The sequence below is a fragment of the Capsicum annuum genome, chromosome 12, assembly GCF_002878395.1.
Source record: "Capsicum annuum cultivar UCD-10X-F1 chromosome 12, UCD10Xv1.1, whole genome shotgun sequence".
Taxonomy (NCBI): Eukaryota; Viridiplantae; Streptophyta; class Magnoliopsida; order Solanales; family Solanaceae; genus Capsicum; species Capsicum annuum.
In genome coordinates this window covers 36,636,411-36,660,510 of record NC_061122.1, presented here as the reverse complement: position 1 = coordinate 36,660,510, position 24,100 = coordinate 36,636,411, and the positions used below count along the sequence as shown (strand labels likewise).

General features: G+C 35.3%; 2 protein-coding genes across 3 annotated transcripts; one reads left to right on the top strand and one right to left on the bottom strand.

Moving 5' to 3' along the window:
• The first annotated feature begins 2,922 nt into the window (after positions 1-2,922).
• Positions 2,923-7,148, top strand: LOC107850424 (F-box protein SKIP5). The gene is made up of 5 exons (XM_016694939.2): positions 2,923-3,160; positions 5,101-5,245; positions 5,322-5,400; positions 6,221-6,279; positions 6,552-7,148. The coding sequence occupies exons 1-5, from the start codon at positions 3,052-3,054 to the stop codon at positions 6,943-6,945; spliced, it is 786 nt and encodes a 261-aa protein (XP_016550425.1). The 5' UTR covers positions 2,923-3,051; the 3' UTR covers positions 6,946-7,148.
• A 462-nt stretch (positions 7,149-7,610) lies between these two features.
• On the bottom strand, positions 7,611-21,985 carry LOC107850423 (translation initiation factor eIF-2B subunit beta). 2 transcript variants are annotated; one of them, XM_016694936.2, is made up of 11 exons: positions 21,781-21,985; positions 21,646-21,709; positions 21,402-21,556; positions 19,875-20,162; positions 15,752-15,881; positions 13,138-13,245; positions 12,911-13,013; positions 12,704-12,829; positions 9,118-9,311; positions 8,619-8,752; positions 7,611-8,086 (listed from the first exon to the last, which is right to left on the bottom strand). In XM_016694936.2, exons 2-10 carry the CDS (start codon positions 21,687-21,689, stop codon positions 8,662-8,664), a joined length of 1,239 nt encoding a protein of 412 aa, XP_016550422.1. In that variant the 5' UTR covers positions 21,690-21,709; positions 21,781-21,985; the 3' UTR covers positions 7,611-8,086; positions 8,619-8,661. The 2 variants fall into 2 exon arrangements, with proteins under 2 accessions (XP_016550422.1, XP_016550424.1); XM_016694938.2 differs by having other exon boundaries at positions 7,611-8,037; positions 21,781-21,941.
• Between the last annotated feature and the right edge of the window lie 2,115 nt (positions 21,986-24,100).

Below are 24,100 nucleotides of genomic sequence, written 5' to 3'. Positions count from 1 at the left end.
AAGAATAAATGATAAGGACCTAAATATAATTATAGGAAAGTTATGTTAAAGATTTTGGCCAAATTATCGACAGCCCCCTAAATTTGGCATGATCTTTCACTTTATCACGTTAAGTGAACGAACGTTGTTTACTTTTGGCACCTCAAATAGCTATAAAGTATATCATTTTGACACTTTTTGCTGATTCAGTAAAGAGAGTGTATCACACTTGCTTTTGGGCGCGTGGCAGGAGTATTTTCGTAATTTTTTCATCTTTCTTCTCTTTCTTCTTCACTCTTTCAACCCATTAACTTTTCCACCATTTTTTTTATTCTTTTCTTAACACAGCAACCTCAGAAAATCAGTGTCCAGCATAAGCCACAAATTTAATATTTTTCAGCAAAGCATCAATAGTAATGGAGTGCTGGACCACCATAATTTTCAACATCAGAAAATGAATGGTGAAGCTGATACAATTGAGGGAGGTGAACGTTTTGACAGGAGATGAGGGAATTATAGATAATGTTTTCGAAATTGAACCCACAGACTAAGGAGTTTGCGTCTCCTTCACTTTCTAACAACCATGGTGTAGTGCCAATCTCTCTAGGTGGAGAACAATTTAAATTTGATTTCTTTCAATTTTGTAATGAAATTTTCCTTCTTTGAGAAACAAGAAATTAAGAAATAAAAATAATTTCTTTTAAGAAACAAGAATGGTTGATTTTTTCTTCTATTGATTTTAACCATTTTTGTTTCTTAAATTCGTGAAGCAATTTTTAATGGGGAGGTATATTTTCGTAAAGTTTGTGTTTGAAAATGACACATTTTATAGCTTGTCTGAAATTCGTGAAGCTTTTAATGTGTATCTGTCAACCTTAGAGAATGGGGAGATATGTTTGTCATCCTTAGAAAATTTAACCTCCATTAATGGAGGTTAAGAAGATTGGGTGGGGAAGACATTGTTGGGGGCTCTTTTGTAATTATTTAGTAAAAAAAACATGTGTCATTAATTTATTGAACATAAATTTCATGTGTTTTAGTCTTTAAAAAAAAAAATTATAGATGCATATAGTGATGTGGCAATTTAAATGAGTTGGCACAAATCAATTGATCATTTTATCCACGTTGGCAGTGAGTGAGATACACTCACCAATGTTGATGTCGAAAGGTATCAAAATGACACACTTTATAGCTACTTGAAGTGTCAAAAGTGAACAACGTTCACTTGAGGTGCCAATATAAAAGATCGTGTCAAGTTTAGGAGGTTGTCGATGGGTTTGGCTTAAGATTTTTTTATAGCCAATCAAAATTGAAAAAAAGACACGACATGGTCATATTTTATTTAAATAGCCTAAGTTTTGTATTTAGTCAAAAAATAGTCAGTCGACTATTTTATTTTCACATTATAGTCATTTTCTAATTTGGGTTATTTTGGCTCATGTAGTACAGGTACAGTTTATTTATCATATTGATACAGTGCATATACAATATTGATACAATTTCCAACTTGGGTCATTCGGCTCTTTTTTAAAAATTCTGCTTTTTTTTTTTTGTTGTTTAAAAATAACAATTAAATATACTTGTATAAAAATGGTATAATTGTTATATAGAATTTGTATTTATATAAGATATATGTATAGAAATTGTATAGTTTCATCAATTATGTATATGTATAAAATATATATAAAAATATATATAAAGAGTGTATAAAAATTATATAATTGTTGCAAAAAATGTGTAAAAAAAATTGTACAATTATTGTATAAATTGTGTATCGAAACTATATAATTTTCGTATAGACTATTTATATGTATAAGATATGTATAGAAATTGCATAGAACATGCCAACGAATTAAAATGGCTAGAAAATAAAATTTGAATTCCATAACTATTTTTGTGGAATTAATTTCAGCCGTGTGGCCATTTGTGTTCTTTTCACAATTTTCTATTATCCCTTAATAAGCTTATATTGATGGGCTACGGACTGCTTAAGCCCAACTCCATCTTAAATTACACAAAATCACAAACTTAAGAGAATTTATTATCTAAAATTTCCTATTTTTTAAATAATTACTTAAAATATCAAATTTTATATTTTACTCTTAATACATATGAATAAAAATCTCATCCTACTTTTACTCCACAATTAATGCATGCAATCTATTTAACTTTGAAGATTTTTTTTTCAAATATTTCATCCCTAAAATTTCTTCCAAATTATCATCAATTAATACAACTTTAAAATATGTTTATTTATAAATATTGATACATTTAACATATGTTTGACATACGTAAATTACTTATTTTTGGTGTGATATTAAATTTTTAATGATTAGTGAGTAATTTTACGAAATATATCATTGTGATACATCTGAACCAGATGTATCATTATGATACATCTGGAGTATCATTTTCACGATTTGTGCCAAAATTTTACTCCACGTAATAGTTGAATTTGTTACTTCTTAAAATAAAAATCTTTCCTGTTTTAAATATATCACTAATTATATGTATCACGTTATAACATATGTATCACAAATTTAAAAATCCAAAATATGATGTATATTTGATACATTTAACATATGTTTGACATATGTAAATTATTTATTTTAATGTGATATTAAATTTTTAATGATTAATGAGTAATTTTACGAAATATTTCATTGTGATACATCTAGAACTAGATATATCATTGTGATACATCTGGAACCAAATATATTTTTTTCATAATTTGTAACTAATTTTACTCTCCGTAATAATTAAATTCATTACTTTCTAAAATAAAATATTTTCTATTTTAAATATATCACTAATTATATATATTATATTATAATATATATATATATATATATATATATATATATATATATATCATAAATTTAAAAATTAGAATATAATTTAATTTAATAAATTGAGGGATTTATGTAAGTTACCAAATACTTATGTCAGTGAAGCCCAAACCCAAGCCCAAGAATGAGTGAATGAGTGAGAAAGAGTGAAAAGAGCATTGTTGTCGGTCTTCATCAACAAACGCATCCTTTATTGATTCTCATCGCACAACCCCAACGCTGAATGGAGCAACACAAGAAAAAATGGAGGCTTTCCACTGATTTTTCTCTAATCAACAATCTAGACGATGGCTGTCTTATGCACATCTTTAGTTTTCTTCACCCTATTCCAGGTATAATAACAGTAACTACTACTTCCCTACCTATCTATCTATCTTTTTTGTTTTTCTTAATAACCGCTGTCCGGGACAGCTTGTGCGCTCTCCTATCTCTCTTTCATATAAAAAATTTTCTCTATTATTTCCTTATCTTTTTAAACAGTTTTCTATTTTCAGTTAAATTTATATTTCTTTGGTTCAAGAATTGCAAAACCCAATTCTTGATTTTATCACTTGAAGGTTACAAAAAGTCATTCTATTTTTTGTGGTGGTGGTGGTGGGGGGGGGGGGGGAATTCAACTGATTGTTTTCATCATAGTTGATTTACAGCTAGAATTAACTGTTTCTTTAGTTCAATTTTGCAAAACCCAATAAAAGGTTGTAAAGATTGGATTTTTGTATGCCCTTACGGACTTCATCCTAGTTAATTTTTAGCTTAGGTGAAAGTTTATTTGCTCCAAAATTTTCTTTTTTCTTTTTTCTCCTATGTCCAATTTCTGGTCTTGTTTGTGTTATACTTGCTCGAGATTATGGTTAATGTGTTTAACATATGAATGGATAACACCCCAGATTTCTTTACATCCATAAGAAAAAACAACATACCGAGTGAAATCCCACTTGTGGGTCTAGGGAGGGTAGAGTGAACGTGGACCTTACCCCTAATTCAGGGAGGTAGAGAGGCTGTTTCAGAAAGACCCTCGGTTTACATCCATTAGCAGTGGTTTTATTATGCATGCCCATTTCGTAGCTGCTTATTGATTGACAAGCTCTAGATGAGTGGCATTAACTTTGTATATTGCTATCTTGGTTCTTGAATTCTCAAATATCAATAGGGGTTCCTAATCTAGCAAAAGGAAGCAACAACACTCCATTGCTATCGTCATGCACATGATACATCAAGAAGAGAATTAGTATAAATCAAAAGGTTTTTACCCAAAACTTTGCTTTGATACCTCCTAAAGCAAAATAGGCACGCGCACAGCTAGAGACTGCTTGTGTCGTGTGGACCCAGGTATTGCCTAGTTTAGTGTAGCACCTGGATTATGCCTTCTTCTTTCCAAGATTCGAACCATGCGTCGCTGGGAACAAAGTAATAATAACCAAAGCACAAAAAAAATGTGACTTGGATATGAACTTGTTTTACACCTTATCACCTGAGAACTGTTAGTTTATTATTATATTTCCATTCAAAACAGCTGAATGTTAGGCTTTGAACACGTGATCTAGAGAGCAGCTTGGTTTTGCCTATGAGTTTCTCTTGTCTTTGCTCTTTTTTCATTGATCTCTGTGAAAGGTAACTATAGACTTCTCACCAGCTCTCACAGTAGCCTGATTACATACTCATCTTTCCCTTTTTCCCCTCAATTATGATTTCGTGTAAATTATCCCTTATTGTTTCTTTGTAAGCTCAGCCAATTAACCGGGCAAGCAACCTTAACCTGTTAGCTCAATGCTGGTGGAGGAGCATATACTTGAACAGTTCAGCATTTGCGTCTGCTTCTGTCGTGAGGCTTGAGTAATGCAAGTAGTCTTATTGTGGAAAAAAGATTTTAAGAGCTCTTAGCATTACTTGTTTTTAAAAAGAGCAAATAATAAAAAAGTTTGTCTACTCATACCCCAGATTTCTTAAAGGCAATGAGCAGTAGTTTTTAAGCACCGGCACCACTGTTAAAGCTATACTTGATTTATTGGATTACAAGAAGAGATTAATTTCTTTCTTAGAACTTATTGTGGGTGGTCATCTGGAAAACCTTATTAGTTTTTTCGTTTGTGTGTATTTGGGAGGAGGAAATAATTTCCATATTTGCACTGATATTCATTTTTTCATTTGCATGTGTGCACTGTGATTCATTTTTCTAGTGTGCTCCAACAGGATGAATCTGTTTGATGTTAGTGTAGACCACATTATAGTGCTATGTGATTCTTTTCTGTCACAACTTGCTGTTGAGTTGCAGATCGGTATAACACCGCCCTCGTTTGCCACAGATGGCGATTCTTGGCATGTCACCCTCGGCTGTGGTTGCGAGTAGATCGTTCTGTGAAAGATTTGTCTCATCCTGGAGTTTATCCGAACATTGAGATGGCCGTATCTGCTGCAAGGTTAGCATTTTTATACCACTTTGTTTTCTCTGTTCTGATCTTGGGCTTACAAGCTGATGTCATAGATGCTGTTCAGGCCTGGGGACTCTATACTGATTGCTGCAGGAGGCAGCCATCGTGTATCAAATATTCAGATTGAAAAGCCACTTTGCTTGGTAACTTTGAAATGTTAACCTCAGATTACTTTACATACTTAATGCCTACAAGATGCTGGATCTTTTGATGTTTCAGAGTCTTGAGATTTCTGAGAGTTTTTTCAAAGCTATATAATTATGTGAAGTCACATTATAGCTGTTCCCACTCGTAGAGCTTCTATTTAGTTTGTGGATGATATGATGTGCACGCGAATAGTTATAGTAATGTAAATTCATTAGATGTATGGAGGTAATGCTGGAAAACCATATTATATGGTATACTTGTTGGAATTGCAAATTGAGAGAACCAAATACTTGGTTAGTCTTTTTTTTTTTTCAAATAAAAACCTAATAAATTGAACCAATGAGGCTGTCTGGTGCACGAATCATCCGGCATCCACGGTGTCTGGGAAGGGGCTGTACCCTTTGGGTGTAATTAGACAGCCAATCTTTATGCGAATCTTCACACGGGTATGAGTGGCTGATTCCATGGCTCAAACTTGTGACCTCTAGGTCACATGGAGACAACTTTACCATTGCTCCAAGATTCCCCTTCGATAAGTTGAACCAAATGAACCCAAATTTCCCCTAATTGACTCAATGCACAATGCTTTTTTTGTCTCTATTTTAAGTAGTAGTGCCTCGGTAACCTTCAAATCCTAGGTTCGCTTCTGGTTGTGATGGTTGTCCAACCCTAGACTGTTCACATACAATGCACCCATGTCAAGATTTTCTCCCTTGCCATATAGGCATATACCTTGCAAGAGAAAAATAAATGCATGTAAATTATCTATCAGATTAAAGGCACTAGACTTTCGCGGCCTCAACTTCCTTTTTACAGATTGGCGCAGGTGAGAGTCCTGATGATACAACTCTTATTTGCTCCCGCAGTTCAGACAGGTTTGTGAGACCTTCATTACTTTTCTACTACTTTTTCTCCTTAATCAACTTGACATTGTACCTTAAATTAGAGCATCAGATTCTTTTTGCAATTCTGATCAAAATATTAAACGAACCACAACAAGATTACATTACACCATCTTCAATTCAGTCTGTGCAATGCTTATTCAAGTTTGTATAAGACCAGTTAACCCGAATTTGGATTTGCTCTCTGATATGTGGAACTGTTTTCACTCGCTATTGTATGCATCTTTGTTCTTTGTTCTGAACAGCGCATTAGAGTTCATGTCCACATGCAAGCTGGCTAATTTGACTGTGAGGACAGAGCTCGGTTGCTGCTTGCTTCATAGAAGCGGGAAGCTCACAATTGATGGGTGCATTCTTCAGTGTGAGTCGAACCCTCTGGACCATCTCTCCTATGCAATTATCAGTACTGCTGGTGCTGCTGAGGTTGTCTCATCAGCACTCGAGACTTGTAATAATGGTGTTTCGGTTGTGAGAACTCGAATTGAAGGAGGTGCCAAAGCTGTCCTAACCAGTGGGACACTTTCGTTGCAACGAGTACGAGTCATTTATACTCGTACATCACTCTTCTTCTGGTTTGAGGTAGAAGACGGCGACAAGAATACTGTGGAACCTGCATCCGTTGAATTGCCAATTAGTTAGTCAATCTACTTCCGCTGGGTTCCAATTGTCGTTATCCTCTCGTCACCTATCTTGTAAAAGAGGAAGGGCCTGAGAGAGTGTTGGCTGTACCTTATTTTTCTAATTCTGTACTCAGTTTTAATGTATCATTGTGTAATAGTTCTTGGTTCTTTAATAACAGTAGTAGCTCTTCCAGTGAAAAGCATTTCACTGTTGCTGATGCATTACAAGGAGCTTTGCCAGACCCCAACACCTAATTTCTCCCCTACAGAATCTTGTATAATTATATTGTTTTGGCAGCATGAAGAACATTATGTTGCTTCAAATTGCGTCGTCTCCAAGAGGCCCCCCTCTCAGTTGCTTCAAATTGCAACGTCCCCAACAGGCCCACATCTCAGTTCACTTGTCTAGTGAATCCTGCCAATTTGGCCATTTTTCAAATTCTCCGGACGAATAATTGTGCTATATGAACCATCGCATCTCTTGCAGCTTGTTTGTATGGTTGTTACCGATGGTACATTATGAAGCAATATCTAACTCAAAAGTGATGACGTTCCATTTCTTTGTGGTTCCATTGAATTTGGTTCGATAATCATCTTCTCTATGATACACCTATTTAAATCACTGGAAAATTAAGCTTGGATTAAACTGAGTGGACCTAAATTCAAAGGCAAAAGATTAAAATATTCTCGCGAAAACAATTTCATCAATTCTCTAACATTAGACCACTGTTTCAATTGTTGACAACACACGAATGAATCAATGGACAAAACTTTTCAGTCAACAAATAGCATGAGAATATCACAAAGGAAAACTACCTCAAGACCATAAAAAGAAGTGCGTCAAATACATCCAAAAGCACAAAATTTAAGAACAAATCTAATCTCCCGAATCAATCCATACTCGAAGATCAGGATGCTCTTTCATCTGTTTATAGCATTCAGTACAATGTAAGTGTTGCCTCTGGGACAATGATTACCAAACTTGTGTTATTGACTATAACGCCAGTTGTTCAAGGCGTGTCTCTACAGGAACTTCATCGGGGTGTGTGTTTTCATAAAAGAATACGGTTGTATCATGTACTTGTAAAAAATCTGGGAGAGCACTCCTTGCCTGCAGCTTGTTTTAGGTTCAGCTGAATGAGTTGCCTAACATCAATCAACTATATTTGCAGATAGTTAGTATATAGCTGAATTAGTTCATAATGAAATCTAAAGTGTTCAGATACAAATACCTAACAGGCCTCTTTTTTTTTTTTTTTCTTTTTTTTTTTTTGACTTGCACCGGGTATCAGAGACTCTTCGAGTCTCGACTAATCCCGAGGGTGCACAGGCCCTCGGCAAGAAGTTTCCCGCAAGTGCACCACGGGTAATTCAGGGTTTTCATCCAGTCCGATGGCCCTCAGAAATTGTTTGGCTGGAACTAAATATTTGCAGAGTATTCTTTAAAAAGGAATTGAACTGGTTTAGAGAACATTTGAAATCACAGTGCTATAAACAAATAAAAGAGGGAAAATAGATGTTTTAAATGTGAGTCCAATTACGAGGAAGCAATGAAAAAAGAAAATGTCTCTCATCGTGCCTTATTGCTACATCACACCCCTACTACAGAGTCAAATTATTGGACGCCATACCAAAACTGAGAAATGCATTGATGCTAAGAAACCTAATCAAGAAGGAAAAAAGGAATGATACCTCACTAATATCTATAGAACAGCTGAAGCTTGATACTACTATTTCAAGAAATCAATTTCTGTTTCACCACAATATCATCAGCAGAATAATAGTCAGCTATGAGCTTGTATACGTATGAAGCATTATGTCCACCCCTGAAACAGGAAAAGAGAATAAACTCAAGAGTTTTAAAATAAAAAAGGGAAAAGAAATCAAAAACATAATAGAAGATCATGTAGTCAAGTTAGAGAGAACCAGTGTCATATGATTCCGTATTGCCAAAAAGGGAACATGTTACAATATAAGAAAACAAAATATTTCACAAACTTGTTAGTTTGTACAGTCAATATTGATCAGACAGTTTTCCCAGGGAAATTTCTTCTTGCATTTACGTAGATTGAGTTGTAAATTAATCTCATGCATGTTAAGGTCGGGTTACATCACTATCAATTAGCATTCCCCAAGGAGTAATATAACATGAAATACATTCTCAAAAATACTAGCAGTAAGGGGAACTCACGTGTCTGTTATAAATAAACTAACAAGATTTGGTGGCACGTAATCAAATGCAGGATTAACAACATGAAGTAGAGGGGAACCAGAGCTGCTCCCAAAATCCAGGCAATCTGAGAATTCTCCAAAATCCAGTAGCTCAGCTGGTGATTTCAATTCATTTAGCAAGACTTCTGGATTGTGCGGATACAAAGGGCATAACTGTTGCACAAATAAGTAGAGTTCCAAATGATTCTCAGTTGAAACAGATGCAGTAAGAAAAGACATTTGACCAGAGAAAAATAGTTCACCAATTTTTATGGTATTCCTTCACTCAACTACGAGAATACCAAGAAATCACAAGTAGTATTTTAAAATAACGCATGTCCTACAATGTTAGTGCGATTTGTTTAGCTGCCTTCTTCATTCTTCATGCTCAGGTTCCAATTTATAAGAGTTCTCTTTATTTTATCCATGTCAATAGGTATGTGATTTTATTCAAATTTAAATACCATCATATGATGCTTAAAATCTATCATATATTTCTTTCGAGATGGAAAATTTATGGCCCTTTGCACGGTTTCAGTTAGCATTTGTAAAATTATGTTTTTTTGTGGTAGTTGAATACAAAACCAGTATCGCTTCCCCATGAAATTTCATGTTTCTGGTTCCATTTCAAACTTATTAATCGCGACATGACTAATGAGATATATTCATTACCTTTACGGAGTGAACTATCATAATCCTGCCATAGGACAGTACCCTATAACAATGCAACTTCAACCATGAAATACATCGAATAGTTCTTTCAGCATCACTGCTAAGTAGGCTATTGGCTAGAGATTGATAGTGGCATGACTCTTAAGATTAGATGCATTTGTGTGTTTCTTGTGGTTTCTAACATAGTGAGGATCGAGGAGCCAAGATGTGGCGTGGTAGTGTTGTAGTCAGCTTCTGATACTTGGTAGTGAGCTGAGTCGCAATGACTATGATGGAAGAATACCAAAGTGGGAGACTAATCTCATATTGAATAGGATGGAACCACTGCTAGCTAGAACATAGTCACAATCCTTTTCGAATTTCACCTAGGACACCGCCGAGCAATTAGCTAGATAATAACATATAAAATTTGGAAGCCAAAATGTGCCATCTATAATTAAGTGTCCCAGGTAGCTCTGCAATCAATCTTCAACTAAATGAGGTGGTATGAAATCAAGCCTTAGTTTGATGAGAGTTTGATTAAGAATCACTAGTAGGCTCAAGCTTGACTGTAAAAATAGTGAATACTGAATAGGTTTGACTTGAATTGCGACTAGGCACTAATTTGAGCATTTAGCCTGAACTAGAGCTCAATCCTTCTAAACGGAAAACCCCCACACAAAGGAATACATAGGAATGCTGCATTATATTATTTTCAGTTTAATGTAACATCCTTACACTCTTCGAGACTTTCACCATTGTCTTCTGTACATCTTCTAAGCACAAATGTTATCACTCATTCAAATTATTCTCTCTTCAACTCTGTGAAGGTCAAACTCATACCTTTTCTTAAAGCAAGCATAAACAGATTCGACCTCTAGTGATTCATTTGTGTCCTACTGAGTAGTCTTAGGTCCGAGACCGTTTTAGTAGTGGCAATAATCTTAGTCCACGTGTCAGTTAAAATCTTAATTCTTTTAAACAAACTACGGATAGATGTCTTTGAGTTGAACCTGTGTTGAGGACCCCAGCAAAGGTGGATTTCCCTCTCCTTTATCTTTACCACCACTGCCTATTAGCAGTTGACAGCTCTGCATTTTCCTATTTGTATGCTAAGAAAGTCTGGTTCAATCTCCCTCTGGTATTCTACCATAGGCTAATTTAATTGGTTTTTTATTTGAGACAAGTAATTAAGGTTTTATTAATCTGTGCATTAAGGCAGTGCAGCAAGCATAATTAAAGGTTGTGCAGTCCATCTATTACCATCTAACAACATTCTGTGTAAATCATGTACAATAACCAGATTGCATGAAAAAGCTAACAAAAAATACATCTCTGTTTAAGGCTGTGTTCTCTTTTTTCTTTTTGCAGACAGTCCACCAGAGGACCGGCTACTTGATTGTTTTGTTTCCATCAGTAGCAAGCAACCATGTTACAACTGCTATGATGTAACTAGAACCTGACACCTTCCTATTGTCTCGGGAAAATCTAACACAGATTGTAAGTTTATAAATAATATAGGGTGTGTTTAATATGGAGGAAAACATTTTCCAGAAAAAGTTTTTCAATTTTCCCATGTTTGGTTGGTCAAAATATTTTCTCTAGGAAAAGCATAACCTTAAAATCAGGAAAATGATGTTCCTAGTGGGAATAGGGAAACAAGTTTCATAAATAGCCTCCCAAGCTCATTGTCTCCTCTCCTCATCCTCCACCGGTCCCGAACCCCCACCCCCTTGACCATTCCACCCAAACACTCCCAAGTCCCCACCCCATCTCACAGCTATAGTGTTTTCCTCAATTACATATAAATATTCTTGGCACAATATTTTTTGCTTGCAACCATACACTAGGAAATAAGAAACCCACTTATTAACCAAGAAGACGGAAAATATCTTCCTTCGTACCAAACACACCCAAAGAGTTTAACAGGGCTGCGCTGTTCTACTCTCGAATGTGGAGAATTTTATGAAGTTTCTTAAAAATAGGGCAGTGATTAAAGAGTTACTTTCAAACTGAACGATGGCTACTTTCTCCAAAATTTTGAACTTGCATACTAGTTTTTCTTTAGCACAATTATCACTTAAATTTTACAAATAACACAAACCTACGGCCTTTCAACATCTTGAAGAAGCTGCACTACATCTTAGAGAATAAGCAAGGATAGTTAAGATTTCCTGTAGGAAATTAAACAAAATAAAGACAAAATAGTCACAGGAAAATTATATTTAAATGTGTTAATGGATAAGTAAGTTTCCACTATTTATCTGATGAAAGCCAATATAGGAACCAAACCCGAAAAACTAGAAAAAGAATCCATCACACAATAGATGACATAAACCCTTGATCTTAGCCAAAAGCCTAGGAAGGATACAGACGCTGAACCAAAGAAGAGAGACATATAAAGCAGATGAGTGGGGAACGAAAACCGGATGAATGTCACGAAATTGCAACATCACATTCACTGAGTGCTTATTTCAAATAAGTTACTTGCATTCTTTTGCATAGACAACACAATTAAATAGTGAGCATTAACCTTTTATTACGACACTCCAGCTGTGAAATGACTTCTTCAAAGCTTTTAAGAAATGCTCTCGACCTTTTATTGACACAAAATCAAAGCAAGAGGGACCTGCCTTTTTGCATTATTCTCATACTTATCCCAAGTAAAACTTCTACTTAAATTCAAATATCAGATTCATCAAGTGTCAGAGGCAAAATCATAGGTGCTACTACTGCAGCATCAAAAACAGACTCTAGACCACAAGGACTATATTTCAGTCAGGAGCAGAAGATTCCAATATTTATATAATCTGTTTTATGGAACTAGCTCATTAAATTTTTCAATCGAACTAGAGAGAGTAAAAAATATTAATTTCCTGAAGGAACAAACCAGTGCCTTAGTGATGCTAAAATACCTTGTGAGTTCCTGCAAGAACAACAAAGGGAACTGCATGCCTCTGAGCTGCTAGAGCCACCATGTTCATTCCAACAGGTGCAATAACCCCACCATTGGCCATGACAGCGTGGGCTCCAACAACCACCTTTTCATAGGAAATATCAGAAGTTAGGTAGAACGACTATGGCCTCATAGCTAAATGTAAGAAGTTACAGCACTGACATACCATGTTGACTCTAGAGATGACTGCAAAAACAGCAGAATCGGTGATCACTGTGGTTTGTAGACCCCTCGCAGCCAATTCTTTTCCAAGGGCATGTCCCTGATACCTTAAGTAAAACCATGTAGGAACAATCAAACAAGTAGAAGAAACATAGAGTTAAAAAAGAAGGAAATTACAGAAACTGTACAGTATTACAACACTTAGTGATCAAAGGTAACCACTTCTACAACCTCGGGGCACCCTCAGCCACAAAAACCCGGAAAGATCTCTTCTTTTCCTTTGCAGCACATAGAAATTCCATCACTGTTCTTGAATTGCCTAAAGTTAAAATTACCTCACTGAAAGAAAGTAGGAACGGACAACAATTAATAGGTGAAGAAAGAGTTGAAACGCAGATAGCTGGATCAGAGAGGATAGCATCAACCTTCCCATACTTTTCAATCCATAAACAGCTACTAGAAATAGCAAAGAATTTATATGAAACATAAAACAATGCATTTGAAAATAATTTTGAAGTGATAGTAAGCCCTCTTTTTGTGTCAGTTCAACTTCACTAGTTGAGTGCGCATCTGTCTGATTTCACTGAACATATCGATCAACCAAACTGAATTTCTTATGCTTTTAGTTTGCAGGAATGCTGCATAGGGGATACCATAGACCATCACAGTTCTACATAACCACTACTAATATGATCCCCAGGTAGCAGAGGACATCCTGGGTTGAAATAGTTGTCATTTTTCATGATAACAGAAAATATTGTTACTAAAGCAGATATCACCAATAGATTTCTAACAATTCCATCGGCAGTCCTACCAGAATAGTTTTATACTCAATATGAAAATCCAAATGGCAGGCTTAGCATAAGAGTCTTGTAAGGTTTTACAGAAGCTTATTTATTATAAAAGAATCAGCAGAAGGTTATTACATTGTAATTAGATATATAATTTTTTGAGGAAACTTTTTATAAATGTACCATCATTTTTTATTACATTGTAATTAGATAAATAATTTTTTGAGGGATCTTTTTATAAATGTACCATCATTCTAACCTATGTTGCTCAGACTCTTCAAAAATACCAATGGGTGCGTGTCGGATTCACCAAAGCTAGTGTATTTTTGGAGAATTCGACATGGGTGCGGCATCAAAAGTGAAGAGTCCACGCAACTTAGATTCTAATGCCCCACTTGGGCAACAAGCCACACTAAGCAATTGGATTAGCTTGCAATTGACACATAATTGTTGATGTGGTAGTTCCAAGCTTGACTTAGTAGGCGTTTGGCCATAAAGATTATTCACAATATTCTGAAATGTGTTTTCACTTTATTCAGGGATACTTGTTTGGCCATAAATATTACCGGAATATGTTTTCACAATATTTGGATTTTTGAAAAACACCTCAAGAGGTGTTTTCGCTATTTTTGGATTCATCTTTTGCACTTTTTAATTTATCCATTTTCAAAAAAATTTAAATTTTTTATTTTCATAAAATAACCTAATTTTCATAAAACTCAAAAATTTTAAAATTTGTTTCACTTTTTATAATCTTTAACTTCAAAAATACCCCATTTCAAAAATACTATGGCCCAACACAACTCCAACTCTATTTTCAACTTCAAAAATGCCAAATAAAGTGAATGTTTTTGGTTTTCATGGCCAAACGGGTCCTTAGTTATATGTGAATAGGCTTCTTCACCAAAGCTAATGACAGCCATGTATGACAAGACAACCTTGTGTACTCATAGTGCTAACTTTTCATTTCTTTGTGGTCTTTCAACAGTCATGGTGCACATGCAATGATTAAAAAAATGCTTCCCCCCCCCCCACATGGATGTGAGACGAGTATAAGCAACCTGATCATTTATACACAACAGAACCTTGAATATAGGGTCACAAAAGACTAGGCTGATCTGGCAGACAGATGGGAATGGCTATTTTTACTGTTAAATCCTGCGGTAGAATACTGGACAAAAATGAAAATTGAAAGGTATACTCAATGGCCACGGAGAAATGAGAAATCTGAGGAAGAGAAAGCACCATCAGTGTTCTTTGCTCAGAGCCTCAGACTGCTTTACACAAAGCGTGATTAAATCGGGAAAAACTTAGAGAAAAGGGAGCTTAGCATGTGCAGTAAATGCTATTTATGTGAAGGTCCAGTAGAAGTTACAGCACACTTGTTGCCGCACTGTTCAGTGTCATGGCAGATCTGAGATCATTCACTAGCCTATTTGGTATCGAATGGGTGACGTGTAGCAAACTTATGGAAGCAATCAGCAGCTGAAGAAATTGGAAAATAAAAAGGGCAGCCCGGTGCATTAAACATTCCTCTACAAAAAGTTCTCTGGAAAGGAAGAAAATCTAGATGTCTAGATAGGAAAGCACCTCATGTATAAATTTAGAGGTTTACGGTTTTTGGCTTTTTAGCGTAACATGAACAATGTAGATCATGTTGATACTCTTTTGGATGTTATTGTAAAGAAAGGAGAGATATAGCTTACCATGACTAGATTGGGATTGAGACATAGATATTACTATTGTTATTGTTGTACAATAGAAAGAACCAATAGTCTCTCAAGCAGTACAAATTCCACCACTTCCGTTCCTTGTGCAGTTTTTGTCAGCAAATTACTCATTAAAGAGATAAAAGAAAGGAAACCTTTTGGATAACGGATGGCTGTTAAAGCTGATTGCTAATTTGAAAAGTAAGTTGATGTCAAAAAATAAAAAATTTATGGCAAAACCAGAATTCATCATACCCAGCCAGATCTAAGGTGACGCCAAATATCAGAAATATGATTGGGGAAAAAAACTGACAGCCAAATCAGAAAGAGGGTGAAGGCAGATACTTGTGATGAATATGCTCAACTGCTTGTTCAGCAATCTGTTCATGGCAAGTAGCAATATCTTGAATAAGTTCATTAACAGCCTCAATGACATTATGCTTTAGTTTCTTGCTCGTTGAATTCTTATCAGCAGCTGTAAAGAAAATGTGAAACAAGTCACAACCTGACAAGAGACATTTCTCCTAATCCCAGTACCAACAGTTTATCATTTCTAGAACAACATCAAGTGTTTAAATGCATTTCACAGCACCAATCCAATCACAACAGCTGGTGGGCGGTGGCCTCATTGTAATTTGCTAAAACAACAACATACCCAGTGTAATCCCCCAAGTGGATCTGGGGAGGGTGGTGTGTATGACTGTATGCAGTCTTACCCCTACCTTGTGAAGGTAGAAAGGTTGTTTCATAATAGACCTTCATCTCAAGTAAAGCATAACAAAAGAAAGTAGTAACCATCCCATGAGAAAATCTGAACTTCTTAGACATCCCAAAATTCATAGACCTATTTGAAAGATTAGATTGCTAGTTGAATTCTGTTAGAATATGAATAGGAATAACATATTGAATTCTATTTGGAAAGGGATTGTAATGTAGTGTCCTATTAGGAATAGGATTGGAATGTAGTGTCTATAAATAGGGTTTCAATTTAATAATTTAGAGACAACAATTCAATAATATTTTTCTTCATTATTTCTCACATGGTATCAGAGCAGGTTAGAAATATAAGAAAAGATAACGCAGTCACCGTGCGTCAATTCCGGTGACTGATTTGGGTCAATTTTTATTTTGTGGGTTGTGTGAAAAATACAACACCACCAAAAGGATCAGAAAGATCAGGCGACAAAAACCCGACGAAAATCGCCGGAAAATTACCCTCCACACGCCGCCACGCGCCAAACGGAATCCAGAAATTCCGGTGAGATCTGCGTCACGCGCCGGTGCGTGAGCCCATCTCCGGTCAATTTTTGAGTTGTTTCTTTTTCTGTTGGGGTCGCCAGTCTATTCTGACTCCGACTACTTGCTCCTTTCCAGATTCCGATAATTATTTTGAGATTCCGACCGCCGGAACCCTAATTCCGGGACTCAGTTTTTTTTTCCAGGGATTTTTGTTTTCAGAAATTCAGATATGGTTCTTGGGATTTTCAAGTCAAATTCCCAAGATATCTTTTGAGCATGATATTTTTTTCTTTGGCTCCAAAAATATTGAAATTGGAAGTTTAAGTCCCATGATTAAATCTGAGCCCTTAATGAGAAGATCAGAAAATCAAACGTCACAGTCCATGAAGAATCAACGAAGGAAAGGTCAATTTGGACGATCTCGTCCTAGGTGTAATTATTGTAAAAGGCTTGGACATACTCGTGGCGTATGTTATTCTAGACCTAAGTGTAGTTATTGTAATAGGCTTGGACATACTCGTGAAATATGCTATTCTTTGCATGGTCGACCAACTAAAAATGCTCATATTGCTCAGTCTAACACCACAGGTGATCAACGGATGTATTTATCTGACAAGGAATATAATGAGTATCTTCAATATCAAGCAAATAAGCATATATTTCTACCAATAGCCTCAACTGCACAATCTCCTACCTTTAGATCATGGGTTGTGGACTCGGGTGCTTCTGATCATATTTCTGGTGATAAATCACTTTTGTCTAATATTGTTTATTCACAATCTCTTCCAAGTTCCAACTATTACTTTAGCTAATGGAATTCGAACAGAGCCAAAAGGAGTTGGACAAGCCAAACCCCTATCTTCTGTCATTCTAGACTCTGTTCTTTATGTCCCTGGTTGTCCTTTTAATCTTGCATCTGTTAGCCGTTTGACACGTGCCCTTGATTGTAGTATAACTTTTTTTGATGATTCTTTTCTAATGCAGGACCGCAAAACGGGACAAACAATTGGTATAGGACATGAATCACAAGGCCTTTACCATCTTACCGCTTCAAATTCCTTCACAACATGCTCCGCTACAAATCCTCCCAACCTTATTCACAAACGTTTGGGACATTCTAGTTTATCCAAGCTACAAAAAATGGTGCCTAGTTTGTCTAGTCTATCCACATTATATTGTGAGTCGTGTCAACTTGGGAAACACACCCGTGCTACATTTTCACGTAGTATTGAGAGTTGCTCAGAGTCTATTTTCTCATTAGTTCGTTCCGATATTTGGGGTCCTAGTAGAGTCAGTTCACCGTTAGGATTTCGTTACTTTGTTACTTTCATTGATGATTTTTCAAGATGTACTGGGGTTTACTTAATAAAAGATCGTTCCGATTTATTCTCTATATTCAAAAGTTTTTGTGCTAAAATACAAAATCAATTTGGTGTTTCTATTCGTGCTTTTCGTAGTGATAATTCCTTAGAATACTTATCCTCCCAGTTTCAGGAGTTTATGACTCATCAAGGAATCATTCACCAAACATCATGTCCATACACCCCTCGGCAGAATGGTATAGCAGATAGAAAAAATAGGCATTTCATTGAGACTGCTCACACTCTTCATTGAATCCCATGTTCCACTGCGTTTTTGGGGCGATGCGGTCCTCACATCTTGCTATCTCATTAAGAGAACTCTACTCTATCCCCCCTCGTGTTTTTGGGAGCACATGTTGTATTCATAACTTAGCCCCAGGAAAAGATAAATTAGCCCCTCGTGCTCTTAAATGTGTCTTCCTTGGTTACTCTCGAGTTCAAAAAAGGTATCGATGTTATTCACCTGATTTGAGCCGCTACCTTATGTCTGCTGATATCACATTCTTTGAATCTCAACCTTACTATACATCTTCTGATCATCTTAATATCTCTGAGGTTTTACCCATACCTCCAGTCTTACCCACACTAATCTTTGAGGAATCTACGGTTACTTCTCCATCTCCAGCCACAGTGCCACCACTTTTGACTTATCACCGGCACCCAAGTCCAGTATCAGTCTCAGATGATTCATGTCCTGCGCCTGACGCTTCCCCTACTGCGGACACTTTCTATGGATTGAGGTTGCTCAATCCAGCTCAGGTATTGTTATTTCTCAACGCAAGTATGCCTTAGACATTCTTGAGGAAACAGGAATGATGAGATGTCGACCCATTGACACTCCTATGGATCCAAATGCTAAACTTCTACCAGGACAAGGGGAACCACTCAGTGATCCTGAAAGGTATAGGCGGTTGGTTGGAAAGTTGAATTATCTCCCAGTAACTAGACCTGACATCTCTTTTCCAGTGAGTGTTGTAAGTCGGTTTATGACTTCCCCCTGTGATAGTCATTGGGACGCAGTTGTTCGGATTTTACGATATATAAAGTCATCTCCAGGTAAAGGACTACTCTTCGAGGATTGATGCCATGAGCATATCATTGGATATACAGATGCTGATTGGGCAGAATCACCCTCTGATAGATGTTCTACATCTGCATATTGTGTTTTAGTAGGAGGTAATTTGGTATCCTAGAAGACTAAAAAACAGAGTGTGGTTGCTCAATCTAGTGCCGAAGCAGAATATCGAGCGATGGCTGCAGCAACTTGCGAGCTAGTTTGGATCAAGCAATTGCTGAGAGAATTTAAATTTGGAGAAACTGGTAAGATGAAACTTATATGTGATAATCAGGCAACCCTTCATATTGCATCTAATCCAGTTCCTTGAGAGGACCAAGCACATAGAGATTAATCGTCACTTTGTCAGAGAAAAGATACTCTCGGGAGATATTGTTACAAAATTTGTCAAGTGATCAACTTGCAGATATCTTCACCAAGTCCCTCGCCCGTCCCCGTATTAATTACATTTGTGACAAGCTTGGTACATATGACTTGTATGCACCAGCTTGAGGGGGAGTGTTAGAATATGAATAGGAATAACGTATTGAATTCTACTTGGAAAAGGATTGTAATGTAGTGTCCTGTTAGGAATAGGATTGGAATGTAGTGTCTATAAATAGGGTCTCAATGTAATAATTTAGAGACAACAATTCAATAATATTTTTCTCCATTATTTCTCACAAATTCAACTGGTAATTTGCTAACTCATTAATTAGTCGAATGTGTTAAAGATTCTCAAATCAGTTTTATATCACGATCTAACTTATCACTCAAAAACAATGCCTTATATAATGATCTATAGACTGCTTACATTTGCTTTTTCCATCAGAATCACCACCAGAAGAAGATGTACGAGGTAGAGCTGTTGATTGCGGGAGGTCTTCAAGAAGAGTCTGCAAGGAAGGTGGTCTCAAGGTGCTTCTAGCAGCAGCAGCCACAGCTGCGGCAGATAAACCTGGATGATCATCTTGCCTGAAGTCATCCTCATCATCACTTCCAGCCGATACACCCAACCCACCAACAGCAGCAGCTGTCAAAGATACATCCTCCTCCCTTATAATGTTAAGAACTCGCCTAACAATGTTACCGACAGCGAGCTCTGTGATGTTCATGCGATATCACCAAAAGTTAAATTAGCAAAGAAAGAAAGTACATCTAGAAGAAGGAACACAAAATAAAATCATCCTGCATAAGAAATTTAAACTAGCTAATATCCTAAGCCCTTCAGTCAAAATATTAGCAGATTCATTCAGCATAATCCTTGTTCTTTTTCCTCTTTGGATAGGAAAAACACACTCTAACCATTGGTAATAATTAAAGTCAAGATATCAGTTGTTGTCGTAAGGATTCTAGTGTCAAGAGCAAGTACATCTGGAATTCTTTAATGAACTTTTAAAATATGTTCGCCCCCTCACTTCACCTGAAAATATAACTTGCCCTAGGTCTGGGTTCTCCAAAAATATACTACTTTTGGTGAATCCAACATGAGTGCGGCATCAAATGTGAAGAGCTTGAGCAACTTCACTCCGACACCAGGGGCGGCTCAAGCACTTCAGTGGCCTAAGGCGAAAATCAACGGAGGTCTTAAATTTTTAAGAAAATATAAATATATATTTTCTTATAAAGTCTATATTTTAGATATTTTGAAGTACAAAGTTGTTAACATCTTTTTATAGTCGATTTCTTTTAATAATTTTTTTCGTTAATATAACTAATGCATGTAATCTTTCTTGAGACAGTACTTTAAAGTTTAAATACATCAAATTTTTAATAATTCTTTACTTTTATATAAGAAGTTTAGTTTTTCTACGAATAGTACATAATAATTTTTTTTATAAAAAGTCTATAATCTATTATTGTGAAAAAAATGAGGCCCCTCAAATTTGAGGGCCTAAGGCGATTGCCTATGTTTTAACTATGTAGAGCCGGCCCTGTCCGACACACATGTTGAAATTTTGAAGAGTTCAAACAGCATAGCTTTAAACTGTTAGGGATTGTTTGGTAGGAAACAAGTTATCAAGGGATTAGTTATCCCACCCACAATATCAATACCGGATAAAAATGACACTACAATCTGGGGATCAGTTATCCCATGCATTTTATCCCAACCAAATATGCGATAAACTCATTCTAAAATTAATCCAGGGATTAGTAATATCTTATCCCTTGTACCAAACTAGCCCTTAGAGACATGACACTTCTACTTATGTTAATTTGCAACTCTTTGAATGCACCAATATTTCATATTTCTACTAAACTAACCTAAACCCAGCCACGAAACTATTACTAAAAACCACGAGCGATAAGCATAAAAGGATAAACAGAATCTTCTACCTACCTACTGGATTAGCAGCAATCAATTTTTCCCCAATAGCTCTAATTGTATCAATTAGCGCAGCCGCCTGATTCGTTTGCGGAAGTCTCTGTTGCGATATACATGAACGTAACACTTCCGCTGTCAATTTCGCCGTCGTTTTCGACCCCTCAATTTTCCTATCACCACACAACACTCAATACATACAAAAATAATACTGTAATAATTATCACACACACAAAAAGAGAGATAGCGAGATTGCAATTACCGTTTTTTGAGCTTGATTATGAACTCATTCACTAGGGCGTTCATGATTGTTGTTGAATTTACACCTAAATGATAACAAAAGTGTTGAGAAATTGGTTAATTTTGGATAATTATAGTAATTAGAGAAGAAAAATACCGTTTAATACTGTGCTTGGAGCTCCGGGATTACTCTAGTCAGCACTGGAGTAAGGGGGTTATTGTGCCTTTTATGTGTAATCTGTTTTGGTTATATGGACTGAAGAACAGAATTGGTGTTGCTTGCTGGGCTTTAGCAATTTGGATTCGGGTTTTAGGACAAATGGACGTACAAGCATGGAAGCACGTCTTACAATAGCTTTTTTTGTACAAGCACTGAGGCACGTTGTACAATATTTTTGTTGCATGTGCCTCTGGAAGATATCATTTTGTACCCCTTATTGTAAATCTGTTTTTAGTTGTGTCCATTTTGTTAGAAATTTATATTTTTATAAAAGATTTTCATATTTACACTGTAAATTACACGTGAGAAACTTTAAAAGGTCAACTTTTTGTATTATGAGATCATTTCCACGTAAAAACTTAATACAAATTTCCTCCTTCTAACATCAGAGATTGCTAAGTATATATTAATATCTATATTTATATCTATAATTTATATTTATATTTATAATATATTAAAAGTGTGAAGAGCCTTAGAGATATCGTTTGAACTTTTTGCCCTTCATTAAAAGTTTTTGATTTAGACAAAATCGTCTTTCCACTATTTTTTTTCTAATATTTAAGAGTTAAAAATTATTTAAATATATTTATGGTAAAATCTTTACTTATTAAAAGTCAATTAATAACAACTAATATTTTTTATTAGTTTAAGAATTGTAAATCAACTAAATTTGATTTTAAGAAGATTTAAATAGTTTATAAATCTACATTTATATCTACGCTATATTAAATCCATTAACCATTTGAAATTTATGGTGGTAAAATATATACTTGCTTACAATAAAATATATATTTTAAACTTTTTGCACTTCATTAAAACCTTCATAATAGATAAAATTATTTAATTTTAAATAATCAAAAGTTACACGTACAACTAAATTAGTTAATATAAAAGTTGTATATAACTCATATATCAATAGCAACAAAATCTCAAAGTTTGTGATTTTGAAACAATATTGTTTTGGGGTCAAATTGATGGATTGACTGAATTTGGACAGATTATAATAGATTAATTAATAGAGTTAAGTATATATATATATATATATATATTGACAATTACATGACCACATAAATCAAAGTATAAACAACAGAAATCCCATCTTGAATAAAAGTAATTACATAGGATTCCGGATTTAGTTTCTCTCTTCCATATTTGAAAATATATATATACGTCTCTGTATCTTATACATTGGTGCAATGCATGAGGTAACTGTTTTGTCTAAAATTAGGAGATAAAATTAGATAAGGAAAATCATTTTTCCTATAATTAAGGAAATGAAATCAGCCGCCGTTATTCTCTAACTTAATTAACGAAACTCATTAATTTACTGATTTGGTGGATTCTTAAAATCAGTAAAAGTAGTTCAAAATTAAAAAAAGATTTGGTAATGTATAATATTACCATTTCTAATGTACGAGGTTAACACAATCAAGGTAAGTTGTGCTACCATTTTTAATGTATAATATCACCATTATAATGTATGAGGTTAAGTCAGTCAAATTAGGTTATTTTTTCATTCTAATGTATCAGACTACAAATTCTGTTGTATAATGTAAAAAGTTATCTCTCCATTCTAATGTATGAGGTTACAATTCTAATGTATAATGTAAAAATTTTATGTGTAGGTTAACACATTCAAGGTAAGTGATATTAACATTCTAATGTATAATGTTGCCAATCTAATGTATAATGTAACCAATTTAATGTATTAGGTTAACGCCGTTAAGATAAGTTTTGTTATGTAAGGGGTTAACACAGTTAAGGTAAAAGTTATATTACCATTCTAATGTATAATGTAGCCAATTTAATGTATAATGTAACCAATCTAAAAAGATCGGAAGAAGTTGAAAGAGGTGATTTGAGAATTTGAGAGATTCTACAAATTAGATCGCCGCGAGAAAGAGCGTATCCTCGAAAATTGATTTGGAGTGTAGAGGCATCGACTTTGACGGTGAATGAACGATAGTTTTCGTCTTCTACCACAACTATGCCGCTATATTTGGTGGCGAAATGGGTGGAGTTGTTGCCGAAAGGTTATCCGGAGACGGTGGAAGGGATGCCGGAGTTCCATGGACGTTTCTGTTGTATGCAGTTGGATTACAGAAAAAATTTGAACAAATTTTGATTTGGTAAAGTTGAAAAAAAAAACCTCAAAATTAAATGAAGAAGGTGATGAAGTTAATTACCTTGTTCAATTAATGCTTGAAAAATTGAAAAATTTGAAACCTCCAAATCACGTAAGCTTTATTTTAGGTAT

Excerpts from the sequence above, each read along its gene's own strand:
- LOC107850424 (XM_016694939.2), top strand. The coding sequence starts at position 3,052 with ATGGAGCAACACAAGAAAAAATGGAGGCTTTCCACTGATTTTTCTCTA. Across the intron at positions 5,246-5,321 it reads ATGGCCGTATCTGCTGCAAG|GCCTGGGGACTCTATACTGA; the intron begins GTTAGCATTTTT and ends GATGCTGTTCAG. Across the intron at positions 5,401-6,220 it reads TTGAAAAGCCACTTTGCTTG|ATTGGCGCAGGTGAGAGTCC; the intron begins GTAACTTTGAAA and ends TCCTTTTTACAG.
- LOC107850423 (XM_016694936.2), bottom strand. The coding sequence starts at position 21,689 with ATGAACGCCCTAGTGAATGAGTTCATAATCAAGCTCAAAAAACG. Across the intron at positions 21,557-21,645 it reads ATAATCAAGCTCAAAAAACG|GAAAATTGAGGGGTCGAAAA; the intron begins GTAATTGCAATC and ends GTGTGGTGATAG. Across the intron at positions 20,163-21,401 it reads GATTGCTGCTAATCCAGTAG|AGCTCGCTGTCGGTAACATT; the intron begins GTAGGTAGAAGA and ends TGAACATCACAG.